Below are 26,851 nucleotides of genomic sequence, written 5' to 3'. Positions count from 1 at the left end.
TTCAGTAGAAGCATAGTGAATTAAACATTTTGGAGAAAGATGTGACGCAAATTACGATACTCTCACCGACAGAAAACATAAAGTTATAGAGCGAGGGAGTTAAACGTCTTTTTAACAGACGATCTTTGGAGTTTCTGGTTCCTGGGAGGAGCTTGGAACCCTCCTCCCTCCTCCATGGTTATGTTTACTATCTCAGCCAGTAGACGGAGATGTTGAACGGCGCTGAGAGGATGACAGTTGCTGTACTGGTGGTGGTAGGTGGCTTTGACATTTGTTGCTGCAGCTGGCTTGGGCATTTTTAAACAGTCCTTACCAGCGATGCTCTCTGAATGATAACACTTTTATTTCCTCGCACGACAAATAAGTAGATAAGAATGTTTTTCAATTCAAAATAAGTTGTGTAGAGTTATAAAATCCCATGTCAGTTAACCAACTCTCTGGCTCCACATAACATTAGAAACGAGAAAAGCTGCTCTTTTTTTAATGTAGGGTACAGCGTAAACGACATGTTTGCTGCAGGACTGATTTCACTGTGACCACATCTCAGAGGGGGGGAGTACTTTAAGTTCCTGTTTTGTTAACTGGTGAATTCACGTCAGTTTCAGCTGATGAGCCACTTCAGTGTGTGACATTAGGTGTAGGTTTGGCTGTCGGTTGAGGTCAGCACGGATCTCAAGTCATCAGCTCCGTGCACTCATTTTATGTATTTTATTGTCATATCATCGACTTTTAATTGTAGTCAGGGGTATCAAACACTGCATATATTCATGACTTTAAAAAGAAAAGAAAAGTATTACACTTAAAAGGAAAAGTTAAAGCTGCTTTTGTAAAGAAATCCTCTCGGATTGAGTGCTTGTGAAAAGCGATGGCTCCAAGTGACTCCAGAGGACAAATGCCACCTTGTGTGCCTCCTCCACATGGATGGCATGTTAACAAATCCTTGTTTTTAATTTGTAATTCAGTCCATGTCTGGCACAAGAAATACAGATGTGTGCACGTGGATATATATTTTCCATTTTAGTTTCTGTGTTTGGGTACCTCCAAATGTTTCCCCCTTCCTTCTCTCCCTCGGTGTTGACCTTTAGTCCATATCTAGAAGCCACACTTAGCTCTGATGTCAGCTGTTGCATGCAGCCTGTTTACTGGACACTAGCCTGGGAATGTATCCTACTAGGTCCTGCTGGCATTTATGGCTGCAGATATTTACTTATCATAAAGAAGAAACAAATCGAACGCTTATGAGATTCTGACCTGTTTTCTGTCTCAAATGAACCAAAATATTTGTATGCTTAGAGGGCTTTTGACCTCGCTCTTCTCACAGAAACCTCTTAAAACAGTAAAGAAAGTTACAAAGACGCTACTATCGTTTGAATGATTCTGTCTATACACGATTAATACATGATTAAGAGGAAAAAGAAGAAGATTTTTTTAAACTTTTTTTGGCATTAAAGAATTCTGAGTGAGAAACGGCCTGTGTAGAACCTTTAATGATGTTTTGTGATGTACGACGTAGCTTTTAAATGGTCTCAAATCAAACAATTAGCACAGCGTAAGAATTGTTTTATATTTTAAAAATTGTTTAATGATAATTATATTCTCATTCAAAGCATTTATCGCCTTACTTAAAATGTCAGGAAGCCGATGCATTCTGTCCGTGTTTCGAACCAAAGCTGCAACAAACTAATGTCTGAAAAATCAAACTTAAACGACGGATCAAAAACTCATCTGTTGACTCTACTTCAGATTAAACAAACCGGGCTAGTTTTTAAAGTGGCATGCAAAAGTTTGGGCACTTGGCAAAGTCTGTTTCTGTGCAGTAGAGGGAACACATGAAATAAAAGATCACTCACGCTCATCAGCAGGAAAGTCAGCTGATGTCAATTTTACAAACTATAAGCACTCCGACTCCTTATCCCTTATTCGAGCTGTCAAGAGTAATTGGCTTCTTGAAACAGCGTTCTGGCACAACAGAAACGGCTCATTCTCCCAAAGAGAGGGCCGTATGAAGATAGCGAAGGCAGCTGTTTCCTAATGCTGTAAAATGATAAAGAAAGGGAACAATGGAGGTCGAGGTGAGAGGCCTGGAACAACAACAAGGCTCTCGCTACCTCAGTTTGAATCCGAAAGAGCTTCAGGGAGATTTGTTGGACCATTTGATCTGTCCATTTTGGTCCACATATTTGTAGGAAGAGTCATCAGGGGGGAAAGCTGCATCGTAAACAACAGCCTGTAAGCAGACATGTAGACACGCTGAAGGATTTTCTTCTGTGGACTGGTGTGTTTGAAATACAGTGTGCAGTCTCTGAAGAAGAACACTGCCGGCTTTGAACTTGTGCCGTAGTCACGGGAAAACATTTCACTGATGAAGGGGAAGCCCAAAAAACCTCACAGAGTTGGAGGCCTTTTGTAGAGGGAATGGTTGAAAAACCCTGAAGCAAAAACAAAAAGTGTTGACAAGCTGCCAAAAAACGCTTTTCTATTTTCTTTGCTGAAATTCTATAGAAACCCGTCATCAGGTCTTATTTTTTTTATTTGTGACTTGTGTGTTGAAGCGTTTGTTTGCCTCTGTATCTGGCTATTTTTACTCAAAGTATGTTTTTGTTCGGTTAAGAGTCGATGAGTCATTCCTTTTAGGGTGTCAATGCCATCTGTTGTATGAATGCTAATGTTCACCATGTTCTCGTTGCAGTCTAAGGAAGATGTCTGCAAATGCTCCAGTTTGCAGCTTTGGGATTGATCCTGTGGATATTAGTGACACTCTGGAGAAGTAATACGAAGACAGTAGCGATGCCTTTGAAAGGAGAGGAATCTCCATCTGACTGTGATCCCCCTGCAGATGGGGAGGACATATCCGCTGAACACACCCCTCCTCAAGCAGACAAACATTCCCTGTCAACAGTTACTTCAACCTCAGCACACAAAGGGCATAACAATCTTCTGGCCAATGGTGAGTGTGTGGGTCTTGCAGTCAAAACAGTGGAGTCTGATCCTCCGCAGGCCTCCTCTGAGGTAAATTCAGAGCAGCCATTGCTGCCAAAGACTGAGCAGAAATCCTACAGAACCAAAGCACCCATGTTGAGCTCGGGGCCTGAGGCGAGGAGGCGCCTCAAGTTCATTCTCGGAGCATCAGAAGATTATTCCTCAGATGACGAAAGTCTGGTCACGAAACCTCCGAGTGGTGTCTCTCAGTCATCGGTTTCTGCCCTTAAACCTTCCACAGAGCAGGCGCCCTCTGCAGCGCCACCGCCCAGATCTTCAGTTATCAAGTAAGTCTATTTACAGTAAGTCTGTTTAATGTCCACTCTCTGAGGTCAGACCCGTTGTCTTCGCAGTCATGTGACCTCACAAAGATGCAAAGCCTTTGAAGAATGAAAGCTTCTCACTCAGCCAAATACTAGCCTGAGGGAGTAATATGACAGTATAGCAGTCTGATGGAGTGTTAACCTGGTCTAAAATTTGCAGTCATGTATCTAGTGAGTGGAATCGTGCTGTGAGTTATCACCTGACCGCACTGAGCGGCGTTATTGTCAAACTGCCAAACATCTCGGCTCTATTATTGGAACAAGACTTTCAACCAGTGACTTTGAACACTGCTGCTGACATGACTCGGGTCACAAACAGTGAACACCACAACAGATTTTAAGTTACAGTCTTGAAAGTTTTTTTTCAAATGCGCAGACGGGATATAATTTCAAGTGATGGAGGAACAGAGTTGCTTAGTGCACGTAGCTTGACTTGCTTATTGGATCAGCTTATTCAGATGGCTATGTTTGCCTGTGGGATTCATGAAAGGGAAAAAGGTAAGAATTTTTCTTTTTAGTTCAAAGGATTTTTTCAGGGGTGCGTGTGATTGTTTCAGCCTTTTCACGTTGAGAAGTTTGTTACAGATGGTTCAGAAATGTAGTTTAGCGTATGGATCTTAAAGGGTGTCAGAGGTATTGGAGCTGTCTATCAGACTTTGTGAACGAAAGAGAAATTGCTCAAATCATTTCCAAAGTTTGGATGCTTAAAAAAAAAGACTTGCAAGCTTTACAGTTAAATGTTTGGTTTGCAGTCACAGATCTGGTTGTAAATACAGAAAGTCTAAGATTTTTGTTTTTTAAAAAGCCGAGAAAACAATCTACAAGTTTGAGTCAAAACTAAGGGCTCAACACAGTTTCCACAAGCGTCCGGCTTTGTATTAAATGTAATACAGAATGTGTTTATTTTAAAGTAATTCACAGTCCAAATTAAGTTAAGACGGCACAGACAGCACATATCAAATGTTGAACTTGATCATATTGACACGCATATGTATTGATCATCAATGTTTTTGCTTATTGTCAATCATCAGCAGACATTTTCTTTGACTTTGACCATTTTTCTTCATAATAGTGAGTTTGAGGTATTTTGTTTGTCTGGAGTCACGATACACTTAGGTCATGTAGAGCAGTCTCCATACAGTTCCCAAGTGTTTGGAGAGCCCAACATTCTCCCTACAAACACAGATACCTTCATCATAACCGTCAGGTACTTTCTTTGATAATACAAAATAGTTCCAAGAGCTCAAAAGCATCTATTGTCCCAACTCAAGATTTAAATCATGCCAGTATCTCTCTTACTACTTTGATAACTTGACCCCTGCATTCTTACTGTTGCTACAGAGTTGGACTTATTTTTGCAGCTAGAAGAGTCGCCCCCTGCTGGTCATAGGCTAGAAGGCACTTCGGTGTATGCCTCACTTTCACTTTTCGGACCAGATGTTTTGTATTCTCTGTCATTGTTACCAAAGTTGTAAAAATGACTGTAGCCTGGTGTTAGATAAGTAGCATAATTGTTACTAAAATATATGTCTTTTTACTTTGAATTAACTTGCGTTTGACCCAACTCGCACTCAAGTTCAAAACAATTAAACGTACTAATTTCTCCATCCTGAATATCAGTTTATTACCTGATTAGTGGTTAACGATCCACGTTAAATAAAGGCAACACAAGATTTGTGTGACCTCAGTTCACTCACTGACTAACCAAACTAATGTTCAGATTGTATCCATGCCTATATAAATAGGAAATCATCCGAGCGGATGTTTGTATTTCTTTATTTCTTAAAGCCATGCGCAGCAGATTAAGACATCTATTTCCCCAAGATACTTTTCAAAAAGTCCCACGTTCTACCTGATCCGATCTGAAGGTTTTTCCTCCACATTTCAGCGTAGTTTGAAATGTTGTCGCCTAGTCAGACGTGGTGTTATATTACGACCAGATTTACGACCCCATTTTGGCTGCATGGAGAGAAGTATTTCGTGTCGGTGCCCTGCTCTGTTTATACTCGCTGAGAGCAGCCAGCGATCTGTCTCAGAGGATCTGTGGATATTCTGCTGCACATGTGGGAGGGGGAAAGGGTGGAGGCAGACACCCTTGAGGAAGCACTATGTACAGAACTCTTTGTTATGGTCTTAGATCTTTAAACCCGTTTTTTTTCTACTAAGGAGTCTTGCATAATGCTGTAGGTTGCATCATGGAGGGAAGGAACTTATTCCCATATCTCCAACGGTGAGTCCTAGAAAGAGGCTTGATGTCGCTCTTTGCACTTTGACACTGATAGCCGTACAGTGGTACGTGGACAATTAGCTTCAGGTTACAGCAACAGAAATGGTGACAGATAACAGACGCTGTGTGATGTGTTTGCGAGCAGGAAGCAGCGCTCGCTTGGCCGCACCGTTCAGTTTGGGGCGCAGCTCGGCGTAGCTTTAGATATGCGTTAAGGACGTTTACAAAAACACCAACAACTTCCAACTTTTAGAGGAAGGCTGTGTAAAACAGAACCAGAGTCCCTTTGAGGTGTGGCGTGGGTCGTGAAGCGGCACAGTAATGCGCGCTACCAGGCTTTCGCTCAAGTGGTTTTTCTTAAAATCCCCAAATCGTGACTATGATTAGTTACTAATTGTTCAATAAAGCATGCGCCTGTTCAAATGAAACCCCGCCTGCCCATGCCTCTTGCCCTGGAGAAACACCGAACAGTGGGTGACACACGACTAGAACTGTACAGTGCAAGAGTTAAAGTTCACTGAAAGCCAGGCATATCTGCACTCCACCTTTACAGTAATGCACACTGATGCAGGTGTTTCTCCGTCCTAAGATGGGACAGAGTTTGTATGACAGGAAACTGGCACAGATGCTGTAAGGAAACAGGGCAGGAGCCAGTTTATGATAATAATGGTATGTACTTGAAATGATGAAATGTTTTTAGCAGTCTTCAGATTGTATTACCAAACACGGAAGGGTCCCCATGTCTGTTTCGGTCTTGGTCAGTGTTTTGTAATACTTGTGGTATTCAGCTGTTGTGCTGTAATTTTAAACCAGACAATGTATTTGTCAGTAGACAGTTAATTGTTAAGCATTTACCCTGAAACGGAACACATTGAGATGATCCACGTATTTGTAACTTGCAAACAGTTTAAGCTGCTTTTTTATTAGAGTTAGAGATAATAATACCTGCTCATACATCCAGATGAACTGATTGACAGCGGTCAGATTTATTGATTGATCTGACTTTCGTTTAATATCTAGAAGTTTGATTTAGGAAAAAGCTATTTGTGCTTTCTAAGCATTATTATCTCAGTTTTTTTTTTTCCAGACTTAAAGATCTTTTCCTTTTTTCTAAATTAAAGCTGCAGGTCATTACGGCTACTTCCACACAGTGGAAAGTAACCTCAGTTTAAGAAACAAGTTCATCACTGGTTCTTGTCATAATTCTTATTCAGTTGAACAGCCACACATGTGCAGTCTCCTGGAGCAGCTAGAAATTGGAATAAAGGCAGGGTTTCATGAATGCATCACAACAGGAGTAAATTATCGTAGTTTGTTGTTATTGTGCAGCAAAGACCTGCTTGTAAGGGTAGTTGAGGATAAGGTCAGAAATGAAGGGGTGGCTCAAAAGTATGTTTGTCTGTTGGAGATTGAACTTTGACCTGTTTTTTTTATTTTTTATTTCCAGTGCAGTTGTAATACACCTGTTGCTGTCATATGGTCTGTGCACAAGCTCTGATTGACACTGTTAAGTGGATGTTTTTCCGTGTGCTTTTAGAAAACCATTGTGATCTGACTCTGTTTAGTCTGTTTTGGTCTAACATTGTGGAGAATCACATGAAATGTGCTGTTTACTGGATTATTCAGTGGTTATTGCACCTAAATACCCAGGTGATGTTGAGTGGGATTATTGGGCAAGATGTCTGACGATGAGCTTTTCATCTCCAGGTCTAGCATGTCTGGTCATCACTTGGTGAAAAAAGGACGTGAACACAGAAAGATGGACCAGAGGGACTTCACGGTGGCTTCTCCTGCCGAGTTTATCACACGATTTGGTGGCAACCGTGTAATAGAAAAAGTAAGAATGACTGTCCTTGACTTTTTCAGTGTTTGTTTTCATGATACCGGAGCCGTTTACATTCTTTATCTTTTTGATGAGGCTAATCCAAGGGTTTCTGTTACTGTTACAGGTGCTGATAGCTAATAATGGCATTGCTGCAGTCAAATGTATGCGCTCCATCCGCCGCTGGTCCTATGAAATGTTTCGCAATGAGAGGACCATCCGCTTTGTGGTCATGGTAACCCCTGAAGACTTGAAAGCTAATGCAGGTCATTGAGAATTAGATCTTTTTTTTTCTATCTCTCATTAGTCGTCATAGTTAACTTATCTTAGATAACGTGAGAGAAAATCTCTGGAAGCTGTGAGTCAGCTGTTTGATCATGGATCCTGATATATGTTACTCTGGTACCCTCTCTAGAATACATTAAAATGGCCGACCATTATGTGCCTGTGCCTGGTGGCACCAACAATAACAACTATGCCAACGTAGAGCTGATAGTAGACATCGCTAAAAGAATCCCGGTGCAGGTACGTTTCACAGTTCATCTGCTCTGCCTGCCTCAAGAAAACATTTCATCCTTTTTTTTTCCTTTTTGATGAACGACAGGCACAAGTGTTCATACACAACTACATGTGTGTTACTCTGTACAGGGTGTGTGGGCTGGTTGGGGCCATGCGTCTGAGAACCCTAAACTGCCTGAACTCCTGAACAAAGCAGGGATATCATTCTTGGGTAAAAACTGTTTGAAAACAGCATTTTGCATTGCGTTCATTTGGCTAGTCACGCGTCATTTTCAAGCAGAGACTGCTTTCTCTCCCAGGGCCATCCAGTAAAGCCATGTGGGCTTTAGGAGATAAGGTGGCTTCTTCCATTGTGGCCCAGAGTGCTGACATTCCCACACTGCCATGGAGTGGATCAGGTTATTCATCAGCTGTCTACACTGGTATTGTCTCAATCATATGGTAATTATGTGCTTATCTGAGGTGTCCTTGTGTTCCAGGTCTGAGAATGGAGTGGGCTGAAGAGGACCAAAGACGGGCCAAATTAATCAGTGTTCCTCCAGAAGTGTATAAAAAGGGCTGTGTTCATGATGTAGATGATGGTCTCGCAGTAAGAATATTATGCAAGTCTTCATATTAACATCAACACATTTGCTTCTTTTTTTTTTGCTCTCATCCACTAGTTATCTTCTCCTAAATCATATCACATATGTTGTTTCTTGTCAGGGAGCTGAGCAAATTGGTTATCCGGTTGTTATCAAGGCCTCTGAGGGTGGAGGTGGAAAAGGTATCAGGAAGGTTGAAAATTCAGAGGAATTTCCAAGTTTTTTCAGACAGGTTAGTCATTACATTTAATAAACTAGTGCCTTATTTCTTTTGTAATCGAGCTCCCACGTCTTACACTTTGATGCAACTCTCATGTGTGTTCTGAGTGCAGGTTCAGACAGAGGTACCCGGATCACCCATCTTCATCATGCAACTGGCTCAGCATGCAAGGCATCTTGAGGTGCAGATACTGGCTGATGAGTATGGAAATGCTATCTCTCTGTTTGGACGAGACTGCTCCATCCAGAGAAGGCACCAGAAGATCATAGAGGAGGCTCCTGCCACCGTAGCTGCTCCTTCAACACTTGAGCAAATGGAGCAGGTGAATTTTCTTCGGAGCATGTTTTTATTTCACCTGCAAAGGTTCTGCCCTTGTTGAGACCGAATTGGTTTAATCTTTCTCTCCCACCTAGTATGCTGTTCGAATGGCCAAGATGGTGGGCTACGTCAGTGCAGGCACTGTGGAGTACCTCTACTCAGAAGACGGAAGCTTTCACTTCCTGGAGCTGAATCCTCGCTTGCAGGTGGAACATCCATGTACAGAGATGATTGGAGATGTAAACCTACCAGCTGCCCAACTTCAGGTAGACCTCAGTCTCTGGACTCTGAAGTGTAATTGCATGGCGACAACATAATGAGTGACTCTTGCACGATGACTCCGAGGGTTTTAACTCACCGTTTCATCTGATAGATTGCAATGGGCATCCCCCTTCATAGAATTAAAGACATACGATTGCTTTATGGAGAAAGTCCATGGGGAGACACCATGATCAACTTTGAGACTCCAGACTGCATTCCATGTCCAAGAGGACACGTCATAGCTGCTCGGATCACCAGTGAGAATCCTGATGAGGTACAAGTGTATTCTATCAGCACAAAAAACACAACAGTCTGTGTCACAGTTTTGATTTTCACCGCTTACTTGTCATCCTTGCGCTCTCTCACAGGGGTTCAAGCCCAGCTCTGGCACCGTGCAGGAGCTGAACTTCCGCAGCAGTAAAAACGTCTGGGGTTATTTCAGTGTGGGGGCGACTGGAGGTCTCCATGAATTTGCAGATTCCCAGTTTGGACACTGTTTCTCATGGGGAGAGAACCGTGAAGAGGCCATTTCGTAAGCCTCTGTTGTTGTTTTTTTTTTTAAATGATGCCTTGAAAACTGATCTTTAGCAATGAATGTTTCCTGTTGTTTTGATGGCTGTGACACAACAGCCAACAACGCAATATCTAGCCCGCGATGCAATAAAACAAATGGAAAAATGCTACGTCCTGCTGCTTGTTTAAAAAAAATCTTAGAGGAAAAGATTACAGCATCCTTAAGCAATTACCAAAATAATCTATATAAGGTTAAACCAGGACAAAATATAATCTCTGCTTGGGTACATCTTCATTAGGTGTTATGTGTGCTGTGTTTTCAGGAACATGGTGGTGGCTATGAAGGAGCTGTCCATTAGAGGTGATTTCAGGACAACTGTTGAATACCTCATTAAATTACTAGAGACGGAAAGTTTCAGAAACAGTGACATTGACACCGGCTGGTTGGATCATCTCATTGCAGAGAAAGTGCAGGTCAGAGACTGAAGAATATATGCCATAACTAATTTCTCTGCCAGGTGCCCTGTAGCTGAATTTGAGTGTAGTTTCTTTGATATTTGCTCCTGCTGCAGGCAGAGAGACCAGACACCATGTTGGGAATCGTCTGTGGGGCTTTGCATGTTGCTGATGCCAGCTTCAGAAAGAGCATGTCGGACTACCTCCATTCACTGGAAAGGCCAGTAGATACATTTAATTTTTAATGGTGTATTACTGTATCTCTTACTTTGTGTTCATATTATTGACTTTTACAAACGCTATGCTCTGCATCTGTAGAGGCCAGGTGCTACCTGCAGCCAGTCTTCTCAACTGTGTCAGTGTGGACCTGATATATGAAGGAGTCAAATTCTGTCTGAAGGTATTTGTTCCATTCCTGCTCCTTGTTTTCCCCAACTTCCCGCCTTGTTTTAATCAATAAATTACAAGTAATTTTACCTGCAGGTGGCTCGGCAATCCCCAACAACTTATGTTGTCATGATGAATGGCTCCAACATTGAAATAGACGTCCACCGGTTGAGTGACGGCGGCCTCCTGCTGTGCTACGATGGGAGCAGCCACACCACCTACATGAAGGAGGAGGTAGACAGGTAAGGGTTCAGTTATGCAAGATCCAGATTAATCAGTTTGCCCATCTGATTTTGGGTGTACCAATTATTAGTGTTATTTTACCTTGTAGCTACCGCATTACTGTTGGCAACAAGACTTGTGTGTTCGAGAAGGAGACGGATCCCACGGTGCTAAGGTCGCCCTCTGCTGGCAAACTGCTGCAGTATGTGGTTGAGGATGGTGGTCATATTGTCGCAGGAGACACTTATGCAGAAATTGAGGTAACTTTTATAGATAATGATCAAAATAACATTGCCTCTGATTACATTGTGCTTGTTGTGTTCACTGGTGTTTTCCTGTAATTTGATTTGATGGTGTAATTTGATTGTGGGTACAGGTGATGAAGATGGTTATGACTCTGACTGTGCAGCAGTCTGGTTGTATACACTTTGTCAAGAGGCCGGGGGCAGTTCTGCTGCCTGGCTGTGTGGTAGCACATATAGACCTGGATGACCCCAGCAGTATACACAGGGTAGGTTACTTTAACAGTGTTTATATTAAATACAGAAATGGCTTAAAAGTGTTAGATGAGACAGTTTTAGCTGTTTTTTTTTCCATTTTGCTTTTTATTATAGGTGGAACTCAACACAGCCACACTGCCGCCCCAGCAACCACTGCCAATGGTCGGGGAGAAGCTTCACCAGGTGTTCCACAGTGTGCTCGAAAATCTTGTTAAAGTGATGGATGGGTACTGCCTTGAAGAGCCCTACTTTAGCAGCAAGGTACAGATTAGTCAATTTACCACAACAAGAAATATCACTGATTATCTGAGCTTATTTGAGTTTGTACCTCTCTTTCTGCAGCTAAAAGAATGGGTGGCCACCCTGATGAAAACTCTAAGGGATCCCTCGTTGCCGCTGCTTGAACTCCAGGAGATCATGACCAGCGTGGCGAGTCGTATTCCACCGAGTGTTGAGAAAGATATCCGTAAAGTTATGGCTCAGTATGCAAGCAACATCACGTCTGTCCTCTGCCAGTTCCCCAGCCAAAGGGTAAAAGCTGTGCAACAACAACATGCTGTGTCTCAGAGCAAGTTCTTTAAACATAAAGAATCACTCTTGCCAGTTTAATGTGATTATCGTTTTTTTTTTTTGTTTCAGATTGCAAACATTTTAGACAGCCATGCAGCAACGTTACAGAGGAAGGCTGATCGGGAGGTCTTCTTCATGAACACTCAGAGTATCGTGCAGTTAGTGCAGAGGTTAATTCCTTAAATTTCTTTGTCAGATGCAGATTGCACAGCATTTTAAACATGTATTATTGGTATGTACTTATTTACTATATGAAGACATTCACCTGCAGATAAGCCTTATGTTTATTTATGGTGTCGCATCAATGTCTTGCTTGCTAAATGTTGTGTGGGCTAATTGGCTTTGTCTATAAATGACAAATGACAGAAGGCTGACATGTTTAAAAGGCATACAGTACAATGTATTTCTAAAAAATGACATATACACTCCTGCTTAACTAATCTCTGTGGTACTCTCGGGGAGACTTTCTGGTACAGGTGTGTTTATCTGCAGATATGTAGCCCTTTGCCCTTGTTTCTTCATATTTTGTGGAGTGCATATTATTTCTGGGCTACAGCCTGTGGGTGAGGGTGTGTAAACATCAGCCGATAACGGCATGTGGCGGCGAGAAAGTTAAAAAAAATTGAGAATTCAAATCGCCATTACACACACACACACACACACACACACGTTTCACATGAAATCTACTGATGCAGCAGCTTCCTGCAAAGTGGTGGAGGTGTGGGTGTGTTTATTCGTGTTACAGTGCATGAAACATTTGGCATTTTATCCAAGTTTTATTGCTTTGTTCGCTGACAGACTGCGATGTTTCCCAATTCCACATAATTCCAAACAATGACCGCAATGGAGCAGGAGGTCTTGACCCAGGTATCCTTAATCCAGGTATCTGTTGGCTATTCGAAAACCCAAAATCACTGACTGTTGTACCCTGAGGCTAAGTCATCAACAGGCCAACAAACAAAAGGCTGCTTTAAACATCTGTGTCATCCCAGAATTGAACCTTTGAAGCATCTCTAACATGCATGAGTGGTAATAGTATTGCAATTGTTGTTGGATTTGACTTGTTTTTTGTTCAGATACCGCAGTGGAATCCGTGGCTACATGAAATCTGTGGTTCTTGATCTGCTGAAGCGCTACCTGCAGGTAGAGATGCAGTTTCAACAAGGTAACGTGAATTCTTTCCCCACCTCCCTCAAATGTCACATTTCCCATATAGTGACTGGAGCCCAGCTGAAAAACAGTTTCTCTCCAAAACAGCTCACTATGATAAGTGTGTCATCCACCTGAGAGAGCAGCACAAGCCTGACATGAGCCCTGTGCTCGACTACATCTTCTCTCACGCCCAGGTGTCCAAGAAGAACATCCTGGTCACAATGCTGATTGTAAGACATATCCTCAGCCTTCCTATACCTGGTCCTTGTGATCAACATACTCCCACAGTGTTTTGTTTTTGACTTTGTGTAGGACCAACTGTGTGGACGTGATCCCACCCTGGCAGATGAGCTCATGACTATCCTGAATGAACTCACAGAGCTGAACAAGATGGAGAACTCAAAGGTGGCCTTGAGAGCCCGACAGGTAAGACTGCCTGCATCTCAGTTAAAGATAGGTTTTTCTGTAGTTTTAGCACAGTATAAAGAAACACGATATTAAACGTTTTAATTATTTTTCAATAGTTTACTTTCAAATGACGTTGCACTGTCTCTTTAAATTGATATGATGTTTGTAATTGTCTCATAGGTTTTGATTGCCTCACATTTACCATCATATGAACTGAGACACAACCAGGTGGAGTCCATCTTTCTCTCTGCCATTGACATGTACGGCCACCAGTTCTGCCCAGAGAACTTGAAGGCAGGTGTTGTGTGGAGAAAGTTATCGCAACGATCTCTTTGTAGCAACTTAAATATTAAATACATCTTTTTTTTTTTTATTTTGCGCAGAAACTAATTCTCTCAGAAACCTCCATTTTTGACGTTTTGCCCAACTTCTTCTATCACTCCAATCAAGTCGTATGCATGGCTGCCTTGGAGGTATGTTTAGTGAGGTTCAACTATATCTCTCTTGATTTGTTTTCTATTTCTGAATATAGTGATAATACCGTCTGTCCTGACTTCCAGGTGTATGTTCGCAGAGCTTACATTGCCTATGAGCTGAATAGCATTCAGCATCACCAGCTGCTTGATGGCACCTGCGCAGTAGACTTCCAGTTTATGTTGCCGTCATCACATCCAAACAGGTAGCAGGTTTGCCTCCGACAGAACCACACTTCAATGTCACCTTGTTTTTTTTCTCTTGAGTTATGATTGAGAGACTGCTGCTTCCAAATTTGAACAGATATAGTGCCTCTTTCTACCTTTCACTTGTGTTGATGGCAGAGTGGACTTCCACTTATCAAGGGATTCATTAAACAAAATCTCAGAGGAAAAATGGCTCACTTTGCTGCAGTTTGTAAAGAAATCCAGGCCATACCAATATAATGTGTCTTTCTGCCCTCCATAGTCACCTTTATGATGCTGTCAGTGTCATGTCAGTAAAGATAAACCTGTAAATATTGAAGCCGTGCTCAGTGGTACACGTGGAGAGTGGCCTTTAAACTGATGCTGTAACTGCTTATGGCTAACTTTTGATGCAGTGTGGGATTTTTTTTTTTCCAACTTATTATTAATGTGAATGTGCACATGTTCTAGTTAAGTGCTTGCTTGAATCTAATCATGATGCACAAAGGTGGTGGTACACTTTGATCACCTACTGCTCATTTTCACCTGTCGAATCATTTTATTTCAGAGGGAGCAGCCCTACTCTGAACAGGTAGAGTAAAGCTCCTCCCAATAAGCCAAAGCTCTTCCTCGTCTGTATGTTTCTCAACAATGCATGCTGGATGCACCGTGTCGCTTTTTCCTCCTGTTCCTATACAGTTGTTTCAAGGCTAGTCTAACAAGTCCTCTCTTGTTGACTTTATAAGCTGAGCTTCTCCAGTTGTTCTGTTGTCGCTTCTCTCTACATGTAGCCTGACATATTTCCGAGCTTTTTGAGAGGTACACGTTCTTGTTATTTTGTGTTCCTCTTAAAAACATAAAGCCTGAGATTTCAGTTGATTGCCACCCAATGGAATGCTTGTATTCTCCAGCATCAGATGTATCTGCTTGATTTGCAAATCTCTATCAGATCTTGTAAGAATCAGTTCTGTAAAACAATAATAACATTAATCAATTTCATTTCAACATACGACATCTGTCTTATCTGCCTGGTGGGGACTCGACTTGGACTTGACACAGACTTTAGTCGTGAATCTTGGACTTTAATACCAGTGACCAGTAACTAGGTTAGAATATGAGATTTGGTATCCAAACATGAAACTATATATACCCAAAAGTGTGGAACTAGGAATTATACACAGGATCCACTAAATCCACCTGACAGATCGGATTAAGAAAACTTTCCTGGCATTTTTGCATCCCTTTTTTGAGCATTAATATATAATGGATGAAGCCATATTCCTAATTTTTGTTGACACGTTGGAAAACAAAGTTCTTATGGAGGTTTTTTTTTGGAAATAACATGTTATCTCTCCATTATTTAGAAAATAATGTCACTGATATAAAAAAATAAATACTTTTGACCTATTTTTGTGGAATTTAATGTTTAAGTAATCGAGTTCTAAATGATGTGTTTAAAAAAAAAAAAAATATCTCTGTATATATTGTCAGAATGTGGGTGGGAATAAAACTGGAACACTTTGTAGAGGAAGGCACTGATAAAGTGGAGATTTCAGGCTCATGGGAATGAGAGGAAAAAGTACATTTTGTTAGAACTATCAACAACTCAGACCAAAACAAACACAGTCATAGACAAACACGACATCTTCCCAACAGCTCATAAGTCTCTGTCTATCTTGGATAAAACCGAGCAGTTCAGACTCAGATTGTGTCCGTTTCTTTGTGGGAGGGAACTGAGGAAGGTGCGCTATTCAGTGGTGGAAAAGCTAAAGCTTTGCTCACCACAAAAGACGTGCGTTTTGTGTTCAAACATGTGTGTCATGCCGGCCTCGCAAGTGTAAACTAAACAGGAAATGCGAGGCCCGCAGTGGAAGAGACTGCATGCTGTGGTAAGAACATCCAAACACCACCAAATCTTTGGTTTGCTGCTGCATCAAGGTTTAAACTATCCAAGTTATCAAAGTTCTTATTTTCTTTTAACTATATTTTATATTTTGTTGATCACATTTGAAACTGTGCTAACTGATTATTTATGGACATTTTGTATGGCATTTAAAAAAAAGCTTGTTTAAATATGCAGATGAAAAGCAGAAGCAGCACAAACACCACCTCTCTAACCTGTTTCATGGGGGATCACGTGCAGCAAAGAAAAAAAGCAACACTCATCTAGCCTTTGCACTGATTTATCAAAGTCAGTAAAGCAATGTCATGGGTTGATGTGTGAAGCCATATTTTCAGTGTCACTTTATGGTTGATGTGGACTTGTTGAGCCATTTTCAATAACTTAATGCACCAATAACTTATATAACTTAACCACCACTTATCTGACTGCCTGAAACCTAACACTGCACTTACAGTACACAGTTCCTCAGTAGCACTGAAGTAGACTGGACAAATGACAGACTATTATTCATTAAAGATTCATCGAAAAAATATTTGCCTGCGGTGTCTTGCCTGAATTGACAGAAGTTCTCAGATGGCAGATTGCATCAGCTGGGCGAAGCATTGCATATTAGCCCTGGACTAAACTTGAATGGGGACTTTATTGTCAATGACTGAGACTTGCATAACGATGACTTTGTGGTTCCTCTCCTGTCAATGTTATTAGAACTGGACATGAAGTGTTTTATTGTTCTTCGTTACACAGATGAGAAAATCCAGACTTGCTTTGTTTCTTCTCTGTACAAATCTTTACACATTTGTTGCTCATTTGGTAGAAGCCGTTCGTCTTTAAGCGTGCATTCAGTAATCCTGTGTCTTTTTCAGGCTTCCAGTGCCCATCAGTGGATCAGGTCAGTCTAAGATGAGGCGGCAGAGCAGTGAGCTCTTCATGGATGGGGCCTTGTCTCCACCCTGCCAGCGCATGGGAGCCATGGTGGCTTTCCAGTGTTTTGACGACTTCAGAAGGTCAATTTTCTCTCTCCCCTATTTAGTTATGGCAAATGTGCTTAATCTAGATCAAAGTCAGAAGGAGATGTCTTATTTTATTGGATTTCTTTTTCAGGGATTTCGATGAAGTTCTGTCGAGTTTTGCAGAACCGGTCTTGGAGAGGGCTTCGTTTGTAGAGTCCTGCTCAAGTTTCTATGAAGAAGAGATCGTAAAGGTGGGGCTGCAGTTGGGAAAAATGTGTCTGTTTTCATCAGTGAACCTGTAGCCACCAATTTCTCTTTCATCCTCTACAGAACACCAGGGAGAACCCGATCCACATCATTAATGTGTCCATAAAAACAGCAGACACAGGAGACGATGATGCCTTGGTCAAAGCTTTCACTGCATTCGCTCAGTCAAAGGTCAGCTCGCACGTCTAAGCTAACACATTATTGTTATGTATTTAGGATTTTTTTTTTATAAATATACTGTATAACTGTTTCTTTTGATTTCTGTTTACAGAAAGTCATCCTTTTTGAGTATGGAATAAGGAGGATCACATTTTTGATTGCACAGAAGGTAATTATTTATTTTTTTAATGAACCTGAATATCCCATTTGTGAAAGCACGAAAATGGTATTCATGAATACCAAGAGGGAAATAATTAAATTTGATGTTTAAATTTTTTCGATATGGCCATTCTAACACATTTGTTATCCTGCCAGCTTTCAACATTGCCAACATTTAAAATCTAATTTATGAACAAACGTCAAAAAAACACAATCATATACTCCTTTCACAGGAATGCTGTGCAGTTATTTAATTTATTAGCAAAAGGTAATACCAGTTCACTTAAATTTCCGGGTAAAGGTGCTACCAGTACAGTTTATATATTTTAAGATGATAGTTCAGTTGCTGGTATGTGCTAGAAGTTTTCGGTATCATCTAGCGGTCTCTTCATTGTGTCTCTCATCACATAAATGGACTCTTTACTGGTCTGTTGAGGGTAACGTTAGTCCCTGTTCTGCTCTTCGGCCCCAGTGATCTCAGTGGCTCAGAAACAAGTTCTCATTTTGCAGTTTCTGTTCCTTTAAGGCCTCCCAGTTTCCAGCTGTTCTGAAATTATTCCAGTTAGTTAGCAGCAACTAAACTATCAAAACAAAATACTCACTGGTGCCACCTTCTCTAGTACTCTAAAGTATATTATTACTCTAGGAACGCCAAAGCTATCTGATTATTATGCTTTGCTTTGTCATTCAAACAGAGAGAATTTCCCAAGTTCTTCACCTTCAGAGCTCGGGATGGGGTAAGCTTTGGTTCACCCTAACCCCGCTGTAAAAGAGCCAAGATGTGGCCGACTAAAGAGATGCTTAACCCCAATCTATGCTTCTCCACAGTTCCAGGAGGATCGTATTTACCGAAATCTGGAACCAGCTCTAGCGTTTCAGCTGGAGCTCAATCGAATGAGGAACTTTGATCTGACAGCTGTCCCATGTGCCAACCACAAGATGCACCTCTACCTGGGAGCCGCTCGCGTCCAGGAGGGAGCTGAAGTTACGGACTACCGCTTCTTCATTCGAGCAATTATCCGCCATTCAGATCTCATCACTAAGGTTAAAAGAAAGAAATCAAACCGGAAACTTTGTAATTTACATTGTCATATTTTGGATGTTTGCTTGCTTGTTGCTGGATTTCAGGATGCCAAATGGTGATGTTTTACATGTTATCTGTTCCTAATCAGGAAGCTTCTTTTGAATACCTTCAAAATGAAGGAGAACGTCTGTTGTTGGAAGCTATGGATGAACTGGAGGTGGCCTTCAGTAACACCAGTGTCCGCACAGACTGTAATCACATTTTCCTCAACTTCGTCCCCACTGTCATCATGGACCCCTCTAAAGTCAGTGTGCTGCAGATTCTTAGACAATCATTCATCACTACAAATGTTTAACCCTACATGTTGTATGCAAAATAACAGTGGCTCTTGTTATGTTATGTATTATGTCTACTTAAACTTCATACTGTATTTTTGCCTTTTCTGATATTTCTAAGGTGTGATTCCTTAAATGCTTAGCTGCTTTTCATATCTCATGACATCTTAACCTTCTCTCTTACCTGTACTTTACATTCAAATGCATCCATGTAGTGCTTTTTGTATCTTATTTTCTATGAACCTCGGGGCCACTTCCTGATGTTGGGGCCATCAGATAGAGGAGTCAGTCCGGTCCATGGTCATGCGTTACGGCAGTCGTCTTTGGAAGCTGCGGGTTCTGCAAGCTGAACTGAAGATCAACATTCGTCTGACACCAACTGGGAATGCCATTCCTATCCGCCTGTTTCTTACTAATGAATCTGGCTATTATTTGGACATCAGCCTGTATAAAGAAGTCACAGACCCAAGTTCGAGACAGGTTAGGACAGTGGACTGAGCAGTTTATGTAAATAAATATAAACTGAAACAGGTGTTGAATTCTAACAGATTTTTCTGTGTGTTTCATGGTTGACTAAATTCAGCTCCTGGTTTTTGCCTTTGCAGATCATGTTTCAGTCATATGGAGACAAGCAGGGACTTTTGCATGGCATGCTGATCAACACTCCCTATGTAACCAAAGACCTGCTGCAGGCCAAACGCTTCCAGGCTCAAACTCTGGGCACTACATATGTGTATGACTTCCCTGAGATGTTCAGACAGGTACTGCTGACTCATTGAACTACATTCACGTCTTTATTTGTTGCCCCTATGTTGTCTGACCTCACTGAAACTCTTTTTCAAGGCATTAGTCAAGCTGTGGGGTCTCGGTGACAAATGTCCAAAAGATGTGCTGATGTGCACTGAGCTCGTCCTGGACCAAGAAGGCCGACTTGTGCAGCTGAACCGCCTGCCTGGAGACAATAACGTAGGATGCTTTTGTTTAACTTCTACTTTAACTGGTGCATTTTTTGTGCTTTCTCAGTGTGATGGCACCAATGCTCACTATAATCATTCTCCACCAGGTCGGAATTGTTGCTTTCAAGATGAAGATGAAGACTCCAGAGTACCCAGAGGGCAGAGACATTATAGTCATCTGTAATGACATCACCCACATGATCGGCTCCTTCGGTCCTCAGGAGGATGAGCTGTTTCTCAGAGCATCTGAGCTGGCTCGGTCAGAGGGCATCCCCCGCATTTACATTGCAGCCAACAGTGGAGCTCGTATTGGACTCGCCGAAGAGCTCAAACACATGTTCCAGGTCGCCTGGATAGACCCCACCGATCCCTATAAGGTGACTGTTAAGACATTTTTTTTTTTCATATTTTCAATTTATATACTAGATGAAAACATTTATTTTTTTATTTGCCTCCATTTCATCCTGTAGGGATTCAAATACCTTTACCTGACACCGCAGGACTACACTCGTATCAGCTCCTCCAATTCTGTTCACTGTCATCATGTAGAAGAAGGAGGAGAGTCAAGGTACAACGTACAACTCAATAGCCTCTATTAAAGCATCAAAATCAGCTAATTTAAGTAAATGACACTCCTCCTGATTTTAATTCCTAATTTTGTAAATCCGTATATCTACCTGTTATGTTGTCATTATGTTATGTGGCTGTGGGATTGTGTTGGACACAAGTTGTTGTAAATTGTACCACAGACAACTGTGTTGTCAGAAGTATAAAAGTGTAAGTGGAGCTAAACTGACTTGAATTGAACTGAATAATAAAGATTTGTTGACCATTGTACCCTCTTGTCACAGGTACATCATCACTGACATCATCGGGAATGATGACGGTATCGGTGTTGAGAACCTGCGAGGTTCAGGCACCATTGCAGGAGAATCTTCTCAGGCCTATGGAGAGATTATTACAATCAGTATGGTGAGAATGGGGAATCTTGACTCCTCGACAGCCAGAACACAGTAAAGTCTATTGGTCTCTCACTTAATGCTCTTGCAGGTGACATGTCGCGCTATCGGAATCGGAGCCTATCTTGTTCGTTTGGGACAGCGAGTGATCCAGGTGGAGAACTCTCACATTATCCTGACTGGAGCAGGAGCTCTTAACAAGGTTTGCTGGTGTGATTATTTTCAACATGACAGAATTTTTCCTGTAGGATTTAAAGTGCTGTCAATAATTACCTTGGAGACTAATTGAATTTCTTTAGCTTTATTTTTTTTAGCTTCAAAGGAATTTGACATTTATCATAATCTAAGTTCCTGTTTCTGTCCAGGTTCTGGGCAGGGAAGTCTACACCTCCAACAACCAGCTGGGTGGCATTCAGATCATGCACAATAATGGAGTCACACACACCACTGTGCCCGATGACTTTGACGGAGTCTTTACCATTCTGCAGTGGCTCTCATACATGCCAAAGGTCCTGCTGAATGCTCGCTGTCGAAATCTAAATATTCAGTAACTGCACCAGTTCTTCAGATGACTGACGAAAGTTCCTTTATGTCCCCACAGAACAAACACTCCCCTGTGCCTGTTATAGCCACTACAGACCCTGTAGACAGAGAGATAGAATTTACTCCCACTAAAGCCCCGTATGACCCCCGCTGGATGCTAGCCGGCAGACATCACCCCAGTAAGCCGCACAGTCCAAACTATAAGACTTTTTTTTTATGTGTGTTTGTGTGTGTCAGTAGTAAAGAAAATGTTCCATGTGTTTTGGTAGTGGTGAAAGGTGCCTGGCAGAGTGGATTCTTTGACCACGGCTCTTTCATGGAGATCATGGGCTCTTGGGCTCAGACTGTGGTAGTAGGTAGAGCGAGGTAAATTGGGGCAGAATACTCCATAAGTGGGTTAAATGCAGACCAAACTTAAACTCAAATTGACAACTAAAACTGTTGTATTGCTGTTGCATGAATTCAGGTTAGGAGGAATCCCTCTTGGGGTCATTGCTGTTGAAACTCGCACAGTTGAGGTCACAATCCCTGCAGATCCCGCAAACCTGGATTCGGAATCCAAAGTGAGTCTGTCTCTACATATTTTCTATATTGTGAGCTATGATTCTTAATGAAAGTTGCACAGAAGGTAATTTCAATGAAATGATTTTTTTTCCTTGCTTTTCATGTCAGGTTCTGCAGCAGGCTGGCCAGGTGTGGTTTCCAGATTCTGCTTTTAAAACAGCTCAGGCAATTTGTGACTTTGACCGTGAACATCTGCCTCTCATGGTTTTTGCCAACTGGAGGGGCTTCTCTGGGGGCATGAAAGGTTTTCTTTTCTATCTCAAGGCCTAATGCTTCAGCAAACTTGAGTCTAACAAAAATTCTGGTTTAAACTGTCAAACTGTTAACATCAATATAGAAGAATATAACTGGAAAATATAAAACTTTTAGGTAACTACGCCAGAAAAAGACACATGACACTCGAATCATCATGTTCCTCATCAGCAGATGCTTTGTATCACCATTTGTGATGCACTCCATGACTGTCACTGCAGCTGCATTTAGCTTTTGTTTATTACGAACTTCCTTTCTCATATTCTAACTCTTCACCTACATGATCATACTTTTTCATGGAGTTTTTCTTTATCCAATCTGCAACAGTTGCACTCCTCAGTCTACCAGTAGAACTAATGAAATAACAAAAACAACATATAACTGAGCAAGTACTTGCACTCTTGGCTCTACAGGTATATGATGTAATTATACAGTAGAATAGCACATTTTCTTTCTCCCAGATATGTATGACCAGGTGTTGAAGTTTGGGGCCTATATTGTGGATGCCCTGCATGGTTTCCACCAGCCAGTATTGGTTTACATCCCACCACAGGCTGAGCTGAGAGGGGGGTCCTGGGTAGTGATAGATCCTACCATCAACCCACTGTGTATGGAGCTCTACGCTGACAGGGAGAGCAGGTACATTACACAGTTTCTTGTAGTTTCTAAGTGATGCTTCCAACCTAAGCAACAAATATGTATGATTATGAATTTGTCATTGATGCTTCCTTTCATGCATTTTCTTCTCAGAGGTGGTGTGCTGGAGGCTGAGGGCACAGTAGAGATCAAATTCAGGAGGAAGGACCTGTTGAAGACCATGAGAAGACTAGATCCAGTCTATACTAGTCTAGTTGAGCAGCTTGGTAAAGCCTGTTTCTCTCTCAGATCAGAGTTCTGTGTCTTAATAAGTCGAATTTGAGCTCTTCTGTTTCCATTAGCTTCCCCAGAGTTGTCTGACAAACAAGGCAGAGAATTGGAGGCAAAGCTCAAAGCCAGGGAGGAATTCCTGTTGCCCATCTACCACCAGGTGGCAGTGCAGTTTGTGGACCTCCATGATACCCCTGGCAGGATGCAAGAGAAAGGGGTCATCACAGTGAGTGTACCCTGCATGAATGACACTGAATAGAATGGGATTTTGAGAGGAAGTGGGTCTTAAAACTTGTTTTATTTTGATACTCTTAACAGGATATCTTGGATTGGAAGAATGCACGGACCTTCTTCTACTGGCGTCTGCGTCGTCTCCTGTTGGAGCAGGTGGTGAAGTGTGAGATTGTGCAGGCCAACAAGGATCTTAGTGATGGACACATGCAGTCAATGCTGCGGCGATGGTTTGTTGAAACCGAAGGAACAGTCAAGGTGTGTGAGGACAACAGAGCTACTGCTTCTACTAATAAGCAAAATACAAATTGTGCATAAAGAAGTGCTAATGAAACTAATATTATGTTCATTTATAAACATTCTGAAGGGAAGGCATGTATTTGACATAGTCCAAGGGCTTTAATTTTACCGCTATCCTGTGTCAGTTTGTGGTTGTGAATCGCAAATAAGGAGCCAATCTTTCTTCTTGAGTATTTCAGTGTCAAAAACTGAACTGATCAGAGATTTAAAGGTATGTTTGTCCCCTTTCAAGGCTTACCTTTGGGATAATAACCAAGCAGTAGTGGAGTGGCTCGAGAAGCATTTATCCAAGGAGGATGGCACCCGATCGGCCATCCGAGAGAACATTAAGTACCTGAAAAGAGAAAACACTTTGAAGCACATTCGGAGGTATGTAAACACACACAAATGTTTGTGGACCACAAATAACATATTTGATCTATAATGAATCAGTGAAGGTGAAATGTTTCCATATGCATTGTTGAACAAAACAGGATCATAACTGGGTGGAAGAGTTAGTAAATTATCAACTCTATCCTGAACAGGAAATATCCCTGTGTGAGATGAGTAAAGGTCTATGGAAGAGTGTGGTTAAATCTGAGCCTGTCAGCAAGTTGACATGACACTTGAAAAAACAAATGATTGTGTTAGTCAGACTAAAATCAAACTTTTAGAATGCAAGTGAACATGTTAGTCCGACCAAAATTGCATGGAATTGAGTTTCTCCAAACCGGACTGATACACCCAGATAACGTGGTTGGGGTTTGAATCACTCCTGTGTGTATATGCTAAACTGGACACAAACACACAGAGGTGCCCAAAAGTTTCAATTTTTTACATATTTCTGTGAAATCAGTTAAACATAAACAAATTTGTTCATTTTTAAAATTACAATCGAGTTAATGAGGATAATATAGTTGGCAAATGGCAAGCCTATGATATTACTCTTATTCACATATTCTTTTTTTTGCTTTTGTCGGATAGTGAATGTGTCTGAAAATCCCACCATTAAGACTGTTTGTCAACTCGCAGTCGCTTAAAGCATTTACAGACTGTCAGTCTGATCTAATAACATCTTGATTTCATAACCATCATGCTCATCATTCAAGTACCTTAAAGACATTGCCCCTGCACTAAGATCATCGACATGTACAGTCCACAGTATTGCAGCAGGTTCAGGGCAGATTGGGTAGATTAGCTGGAGTGTTGGCGCTGCTTTGCTTAGTTACAGCAAAACCAGGAAGTGCTCAGCTATATTAACTCAAAATTTAGTCTTGATATACACTCTTATTGGATTTGGATTTTTTTTTAAATTTGTCTTTCAGAGCATAACCTTTGTGAAAATATGAAATTAACATTTTATCTCTCTGATTTCACTGTTTTCTTGTAACAACTGCAGTATTGTCGTTCTGGAGCTTGGGGTGCTAGCTGTGGTTTTTCAGCCGTATTTCACTCGCAGTAGAAACACAAGGAAGTGCGCATTGGCTTTAGTCACATATAATCAGTTAATGTTAGAAATTTCTACATAGTTGCAGGCAGTTTTGTGTCTTGGAGTGTAACCACTGTGGAAAAAATCAGAGATTTACATTTTGATGCTCTGATTTAACTGCTTTCTTGTCTCCGTCTGAGCTCTGTCTTCTGTCTACTGCATTTTGTGCTTACAAACAATAACAATCAGAAGTGTTAGGTTCTGTAAGCCCAATCCCAAAAGTTCAGAGTAGTTCTACCTTCTTACCAAGTCCCGGAACTCTGTTTAAGCCTCTGCTTCCAGCAGTTGAAATAGAGGGACCGAGGAAAAGACCCCCTATATGTGGCCATTTGTTGTGTCCGCACTTGATACTGGACCAAGTCTAAACATATGTGTACTTATTAATCATTTAGACCCTAAAAAGTGGAATGATAGGGTCCAAGCTTTAGAATACCTGTATTTTACTTTAGTGGAGAACTTACTCTATTTTTTTTACCACTCAACATACTCTAAGTCAGCATTTGATGTGCTTTTTGTGATTTCTTCTTTGTGTGTAGCCTGGTGCAAGCCAATCCTGACGTAGCCATGGACTGCATCATCCACATGAGCCAGAACATTACTCCCTCCCAGAGGGCCAAGTTGTCGCATCTGCTGGCGACTATGGACAGCGCCAACACCAGTTAAGCTGTGGGACTTTGCCCAGTTTTACTATTAAAGAAAAAAAAAGAAAAAAAGACTGTAATCAATCGTACTGTTAAACGGTATGAAGCACAGAATCGCTTTAGTGTTGAAAGATGCAGAATATTTGAGCTAAAAGAACATAATCTTGGATTTTTTTTTTGTAAACGTACACGCACAAGAAGAGAATTGTTGTCAGACAGCTCTTTCTATACTGCCTTTCCATGTTTGTCGTAATCCACACAGTGGTTTTTAAAGTCAAGCCATTTCACTGTTCAGTCTTGGAAGCCTGCTGCTCCGAACCGCAGACAATCACTGTGAGGCACATTTCACTTTGCTGTATTTATACACAACAGGAGTCCATATTAAATTTGCCTTACTGGACTCATTGCAGTATATTGAAGCAGGCATCTATTAAGCTTAAAAAAAACGAGGGGCTTAATATTTAGGTGCTTGCTGTTCTGTTTAGCTAAACATATAACAGAGAATGTGTATTTGTCTTTGAATACATAAGAAATAAGTTCAGATGACTTAATTCTTTGATAAACCTTTGAATAAAACCACAGTGAATACGGATGCTTGTGCCAGAAAATGGGGAACTCTGTGAAATCTGATTTCTGCGTTGACTAAAACACATTGCAGTTATCATCAGTATTATGATCTAAACAGTATTATGAACACTGTTTGACTTGATCAATTTACTGTTGACGTGTTGCCAGCTAATTTTTCTCATTGCCACTTTCAGTCTGTTTTCCTGCTGTAATTTGCTTTGTCTGATGTCCTGAATGATAGTAGCCAGTGTGACACTGTGTGTGAAACGTTTAAATATTTATTTAACTTTTGTCTGGATCGCTCCAATACAAAGCAGTAGTTCCCAAAACTCAGGTTTCATCAAGAATGGACATTATTTGCCAAAGTGGTACCTCAAATGATAGTGATGTCTTGATTTGCCTAAACTTGGATCAAACATCAGCTGTAACATTTCATTTGAATGTATATAAACTCTTTCCTTTGTCTTGAACATCATCAAGAGCTGTTTGTTAATAAATACCACAAATTGATTTTAATCATAAAGAGGCTTCTTTATTTACCCTTTTTTTTATTATTATGATCAAGTTAATGCGCATAAAATACATC

The 26,851-nt window shown here is 41.2% G+C and overlaps 1 protein-coding gene across 4 annotated transcripts; it reads left to right on the top strand.

Annotated features, from left to right (window-relative positions):
* Positions 1–236: 236 nt before the first annotated feature.
* Positions 237–26,788, top strand: acacb (acetyl-CoA carboxylase beta). Of its 4 annotated transcripts, XM_072387992.1 has the most exons (54): positions 239–254; positions 2,696–3,266; positions 7,237–7,366; positions 7,479–7,617; positions 7,767–7,876; positions 8,000–8,081; positions 8,170–8,268; positions 8,350–8,459; positions 8,576–8,686; positions 8,787–8,996; positions 9,088–9,258; positions 9,366–9,527; positions 9,622–9,785; positions 10,090–10,240; positions 10,339–10,442; positions 10,541–10,622; positions 10,706–10,851; positions 10,941–11,091; positions 11,208–11,342; positions 11,446–11,592; positions 11,674–11,862; positions 11,971–12,071; positions 12,978–13,066; positions 13,159–13,283; positions 13,366–13,479; positions 13,642–13,755; positions 13,845–13,934; positions 14,022–14,140; positions 14,689–14,712; positions 16,887–17,027; positions 17,125–17,224; positions 17,304–17,411; positions 17,512–17,568; positions 18,254–18,295; positions 18,387–18,602; positions 18,731–18,886; positions 19,194–19,397; positions 19,523–19,678; positions 19,761–19,883; positions 19,981–20,250; positions 20,344–20,441; positions 20,725–20,845; positions 20,924–21,034; positions 21,198–21,341; positions 21,434–21,554; positions 21,645–21,741; positions 21,842–21,938; positions 22,048–22,183; positions 22,653–22,830; positions 22,942–23,054; positions 23,130–23,284; positions 23,377–23,547; positions 23,822–23,958; positions 25,594–26,788. In XM_072387992.1, exons 2-54 carry the CDS (start codon positions 2,710–2,712, stop codon positions 25,718–25,720), a joined length of 7,305 nt encoding a protein of 2,434 aa, XP_072244093.1. In that variant the 5' UTR covers positions 239–254; positions 2,696–2,709; the 3' UTR covers positions 25,721–26,788. The 4 variants fall into 4 exon arrangements, with proteins under 4 accessions (XP_072244096.1, XP_072244093.1, XP_072244094.1 ...); XM_072387994.1 differs by lacking the exons at positions 239–254; positions 2,696–3,266 and adding an exon at positions 5,170–5,532; XM_072387993.1 differs by lacking the exons at positions 239–254; positions 14,689–14,712 and having other exon boundaries at positions 2,690–3,266.
* Positions 26,789–26,851: the final 63 nt, after the last annotated feature.

This window comes from Leuresthes tenuis, unplaced genomic scaffold (assembly GCF_036924035.1).
Source record: "Leuresthes tenuis unplaced genomic scaffold, fLeuTen1.0.hap1 SCAF_6, whole genome shotgun sequence".
Classification (NCBI taxonomy): Eukaryota; Metazoa; Chordata; class Actinopteri; order Atheriniformes; family Atherinopsidae; genus Leuresthes; species Leuresthes tenuis.
The sequence above is the reverse complement of the archived record's forward strand: the minus strand, read 5'-3'. Positions and strand labels throughout refer to the sequence as shown.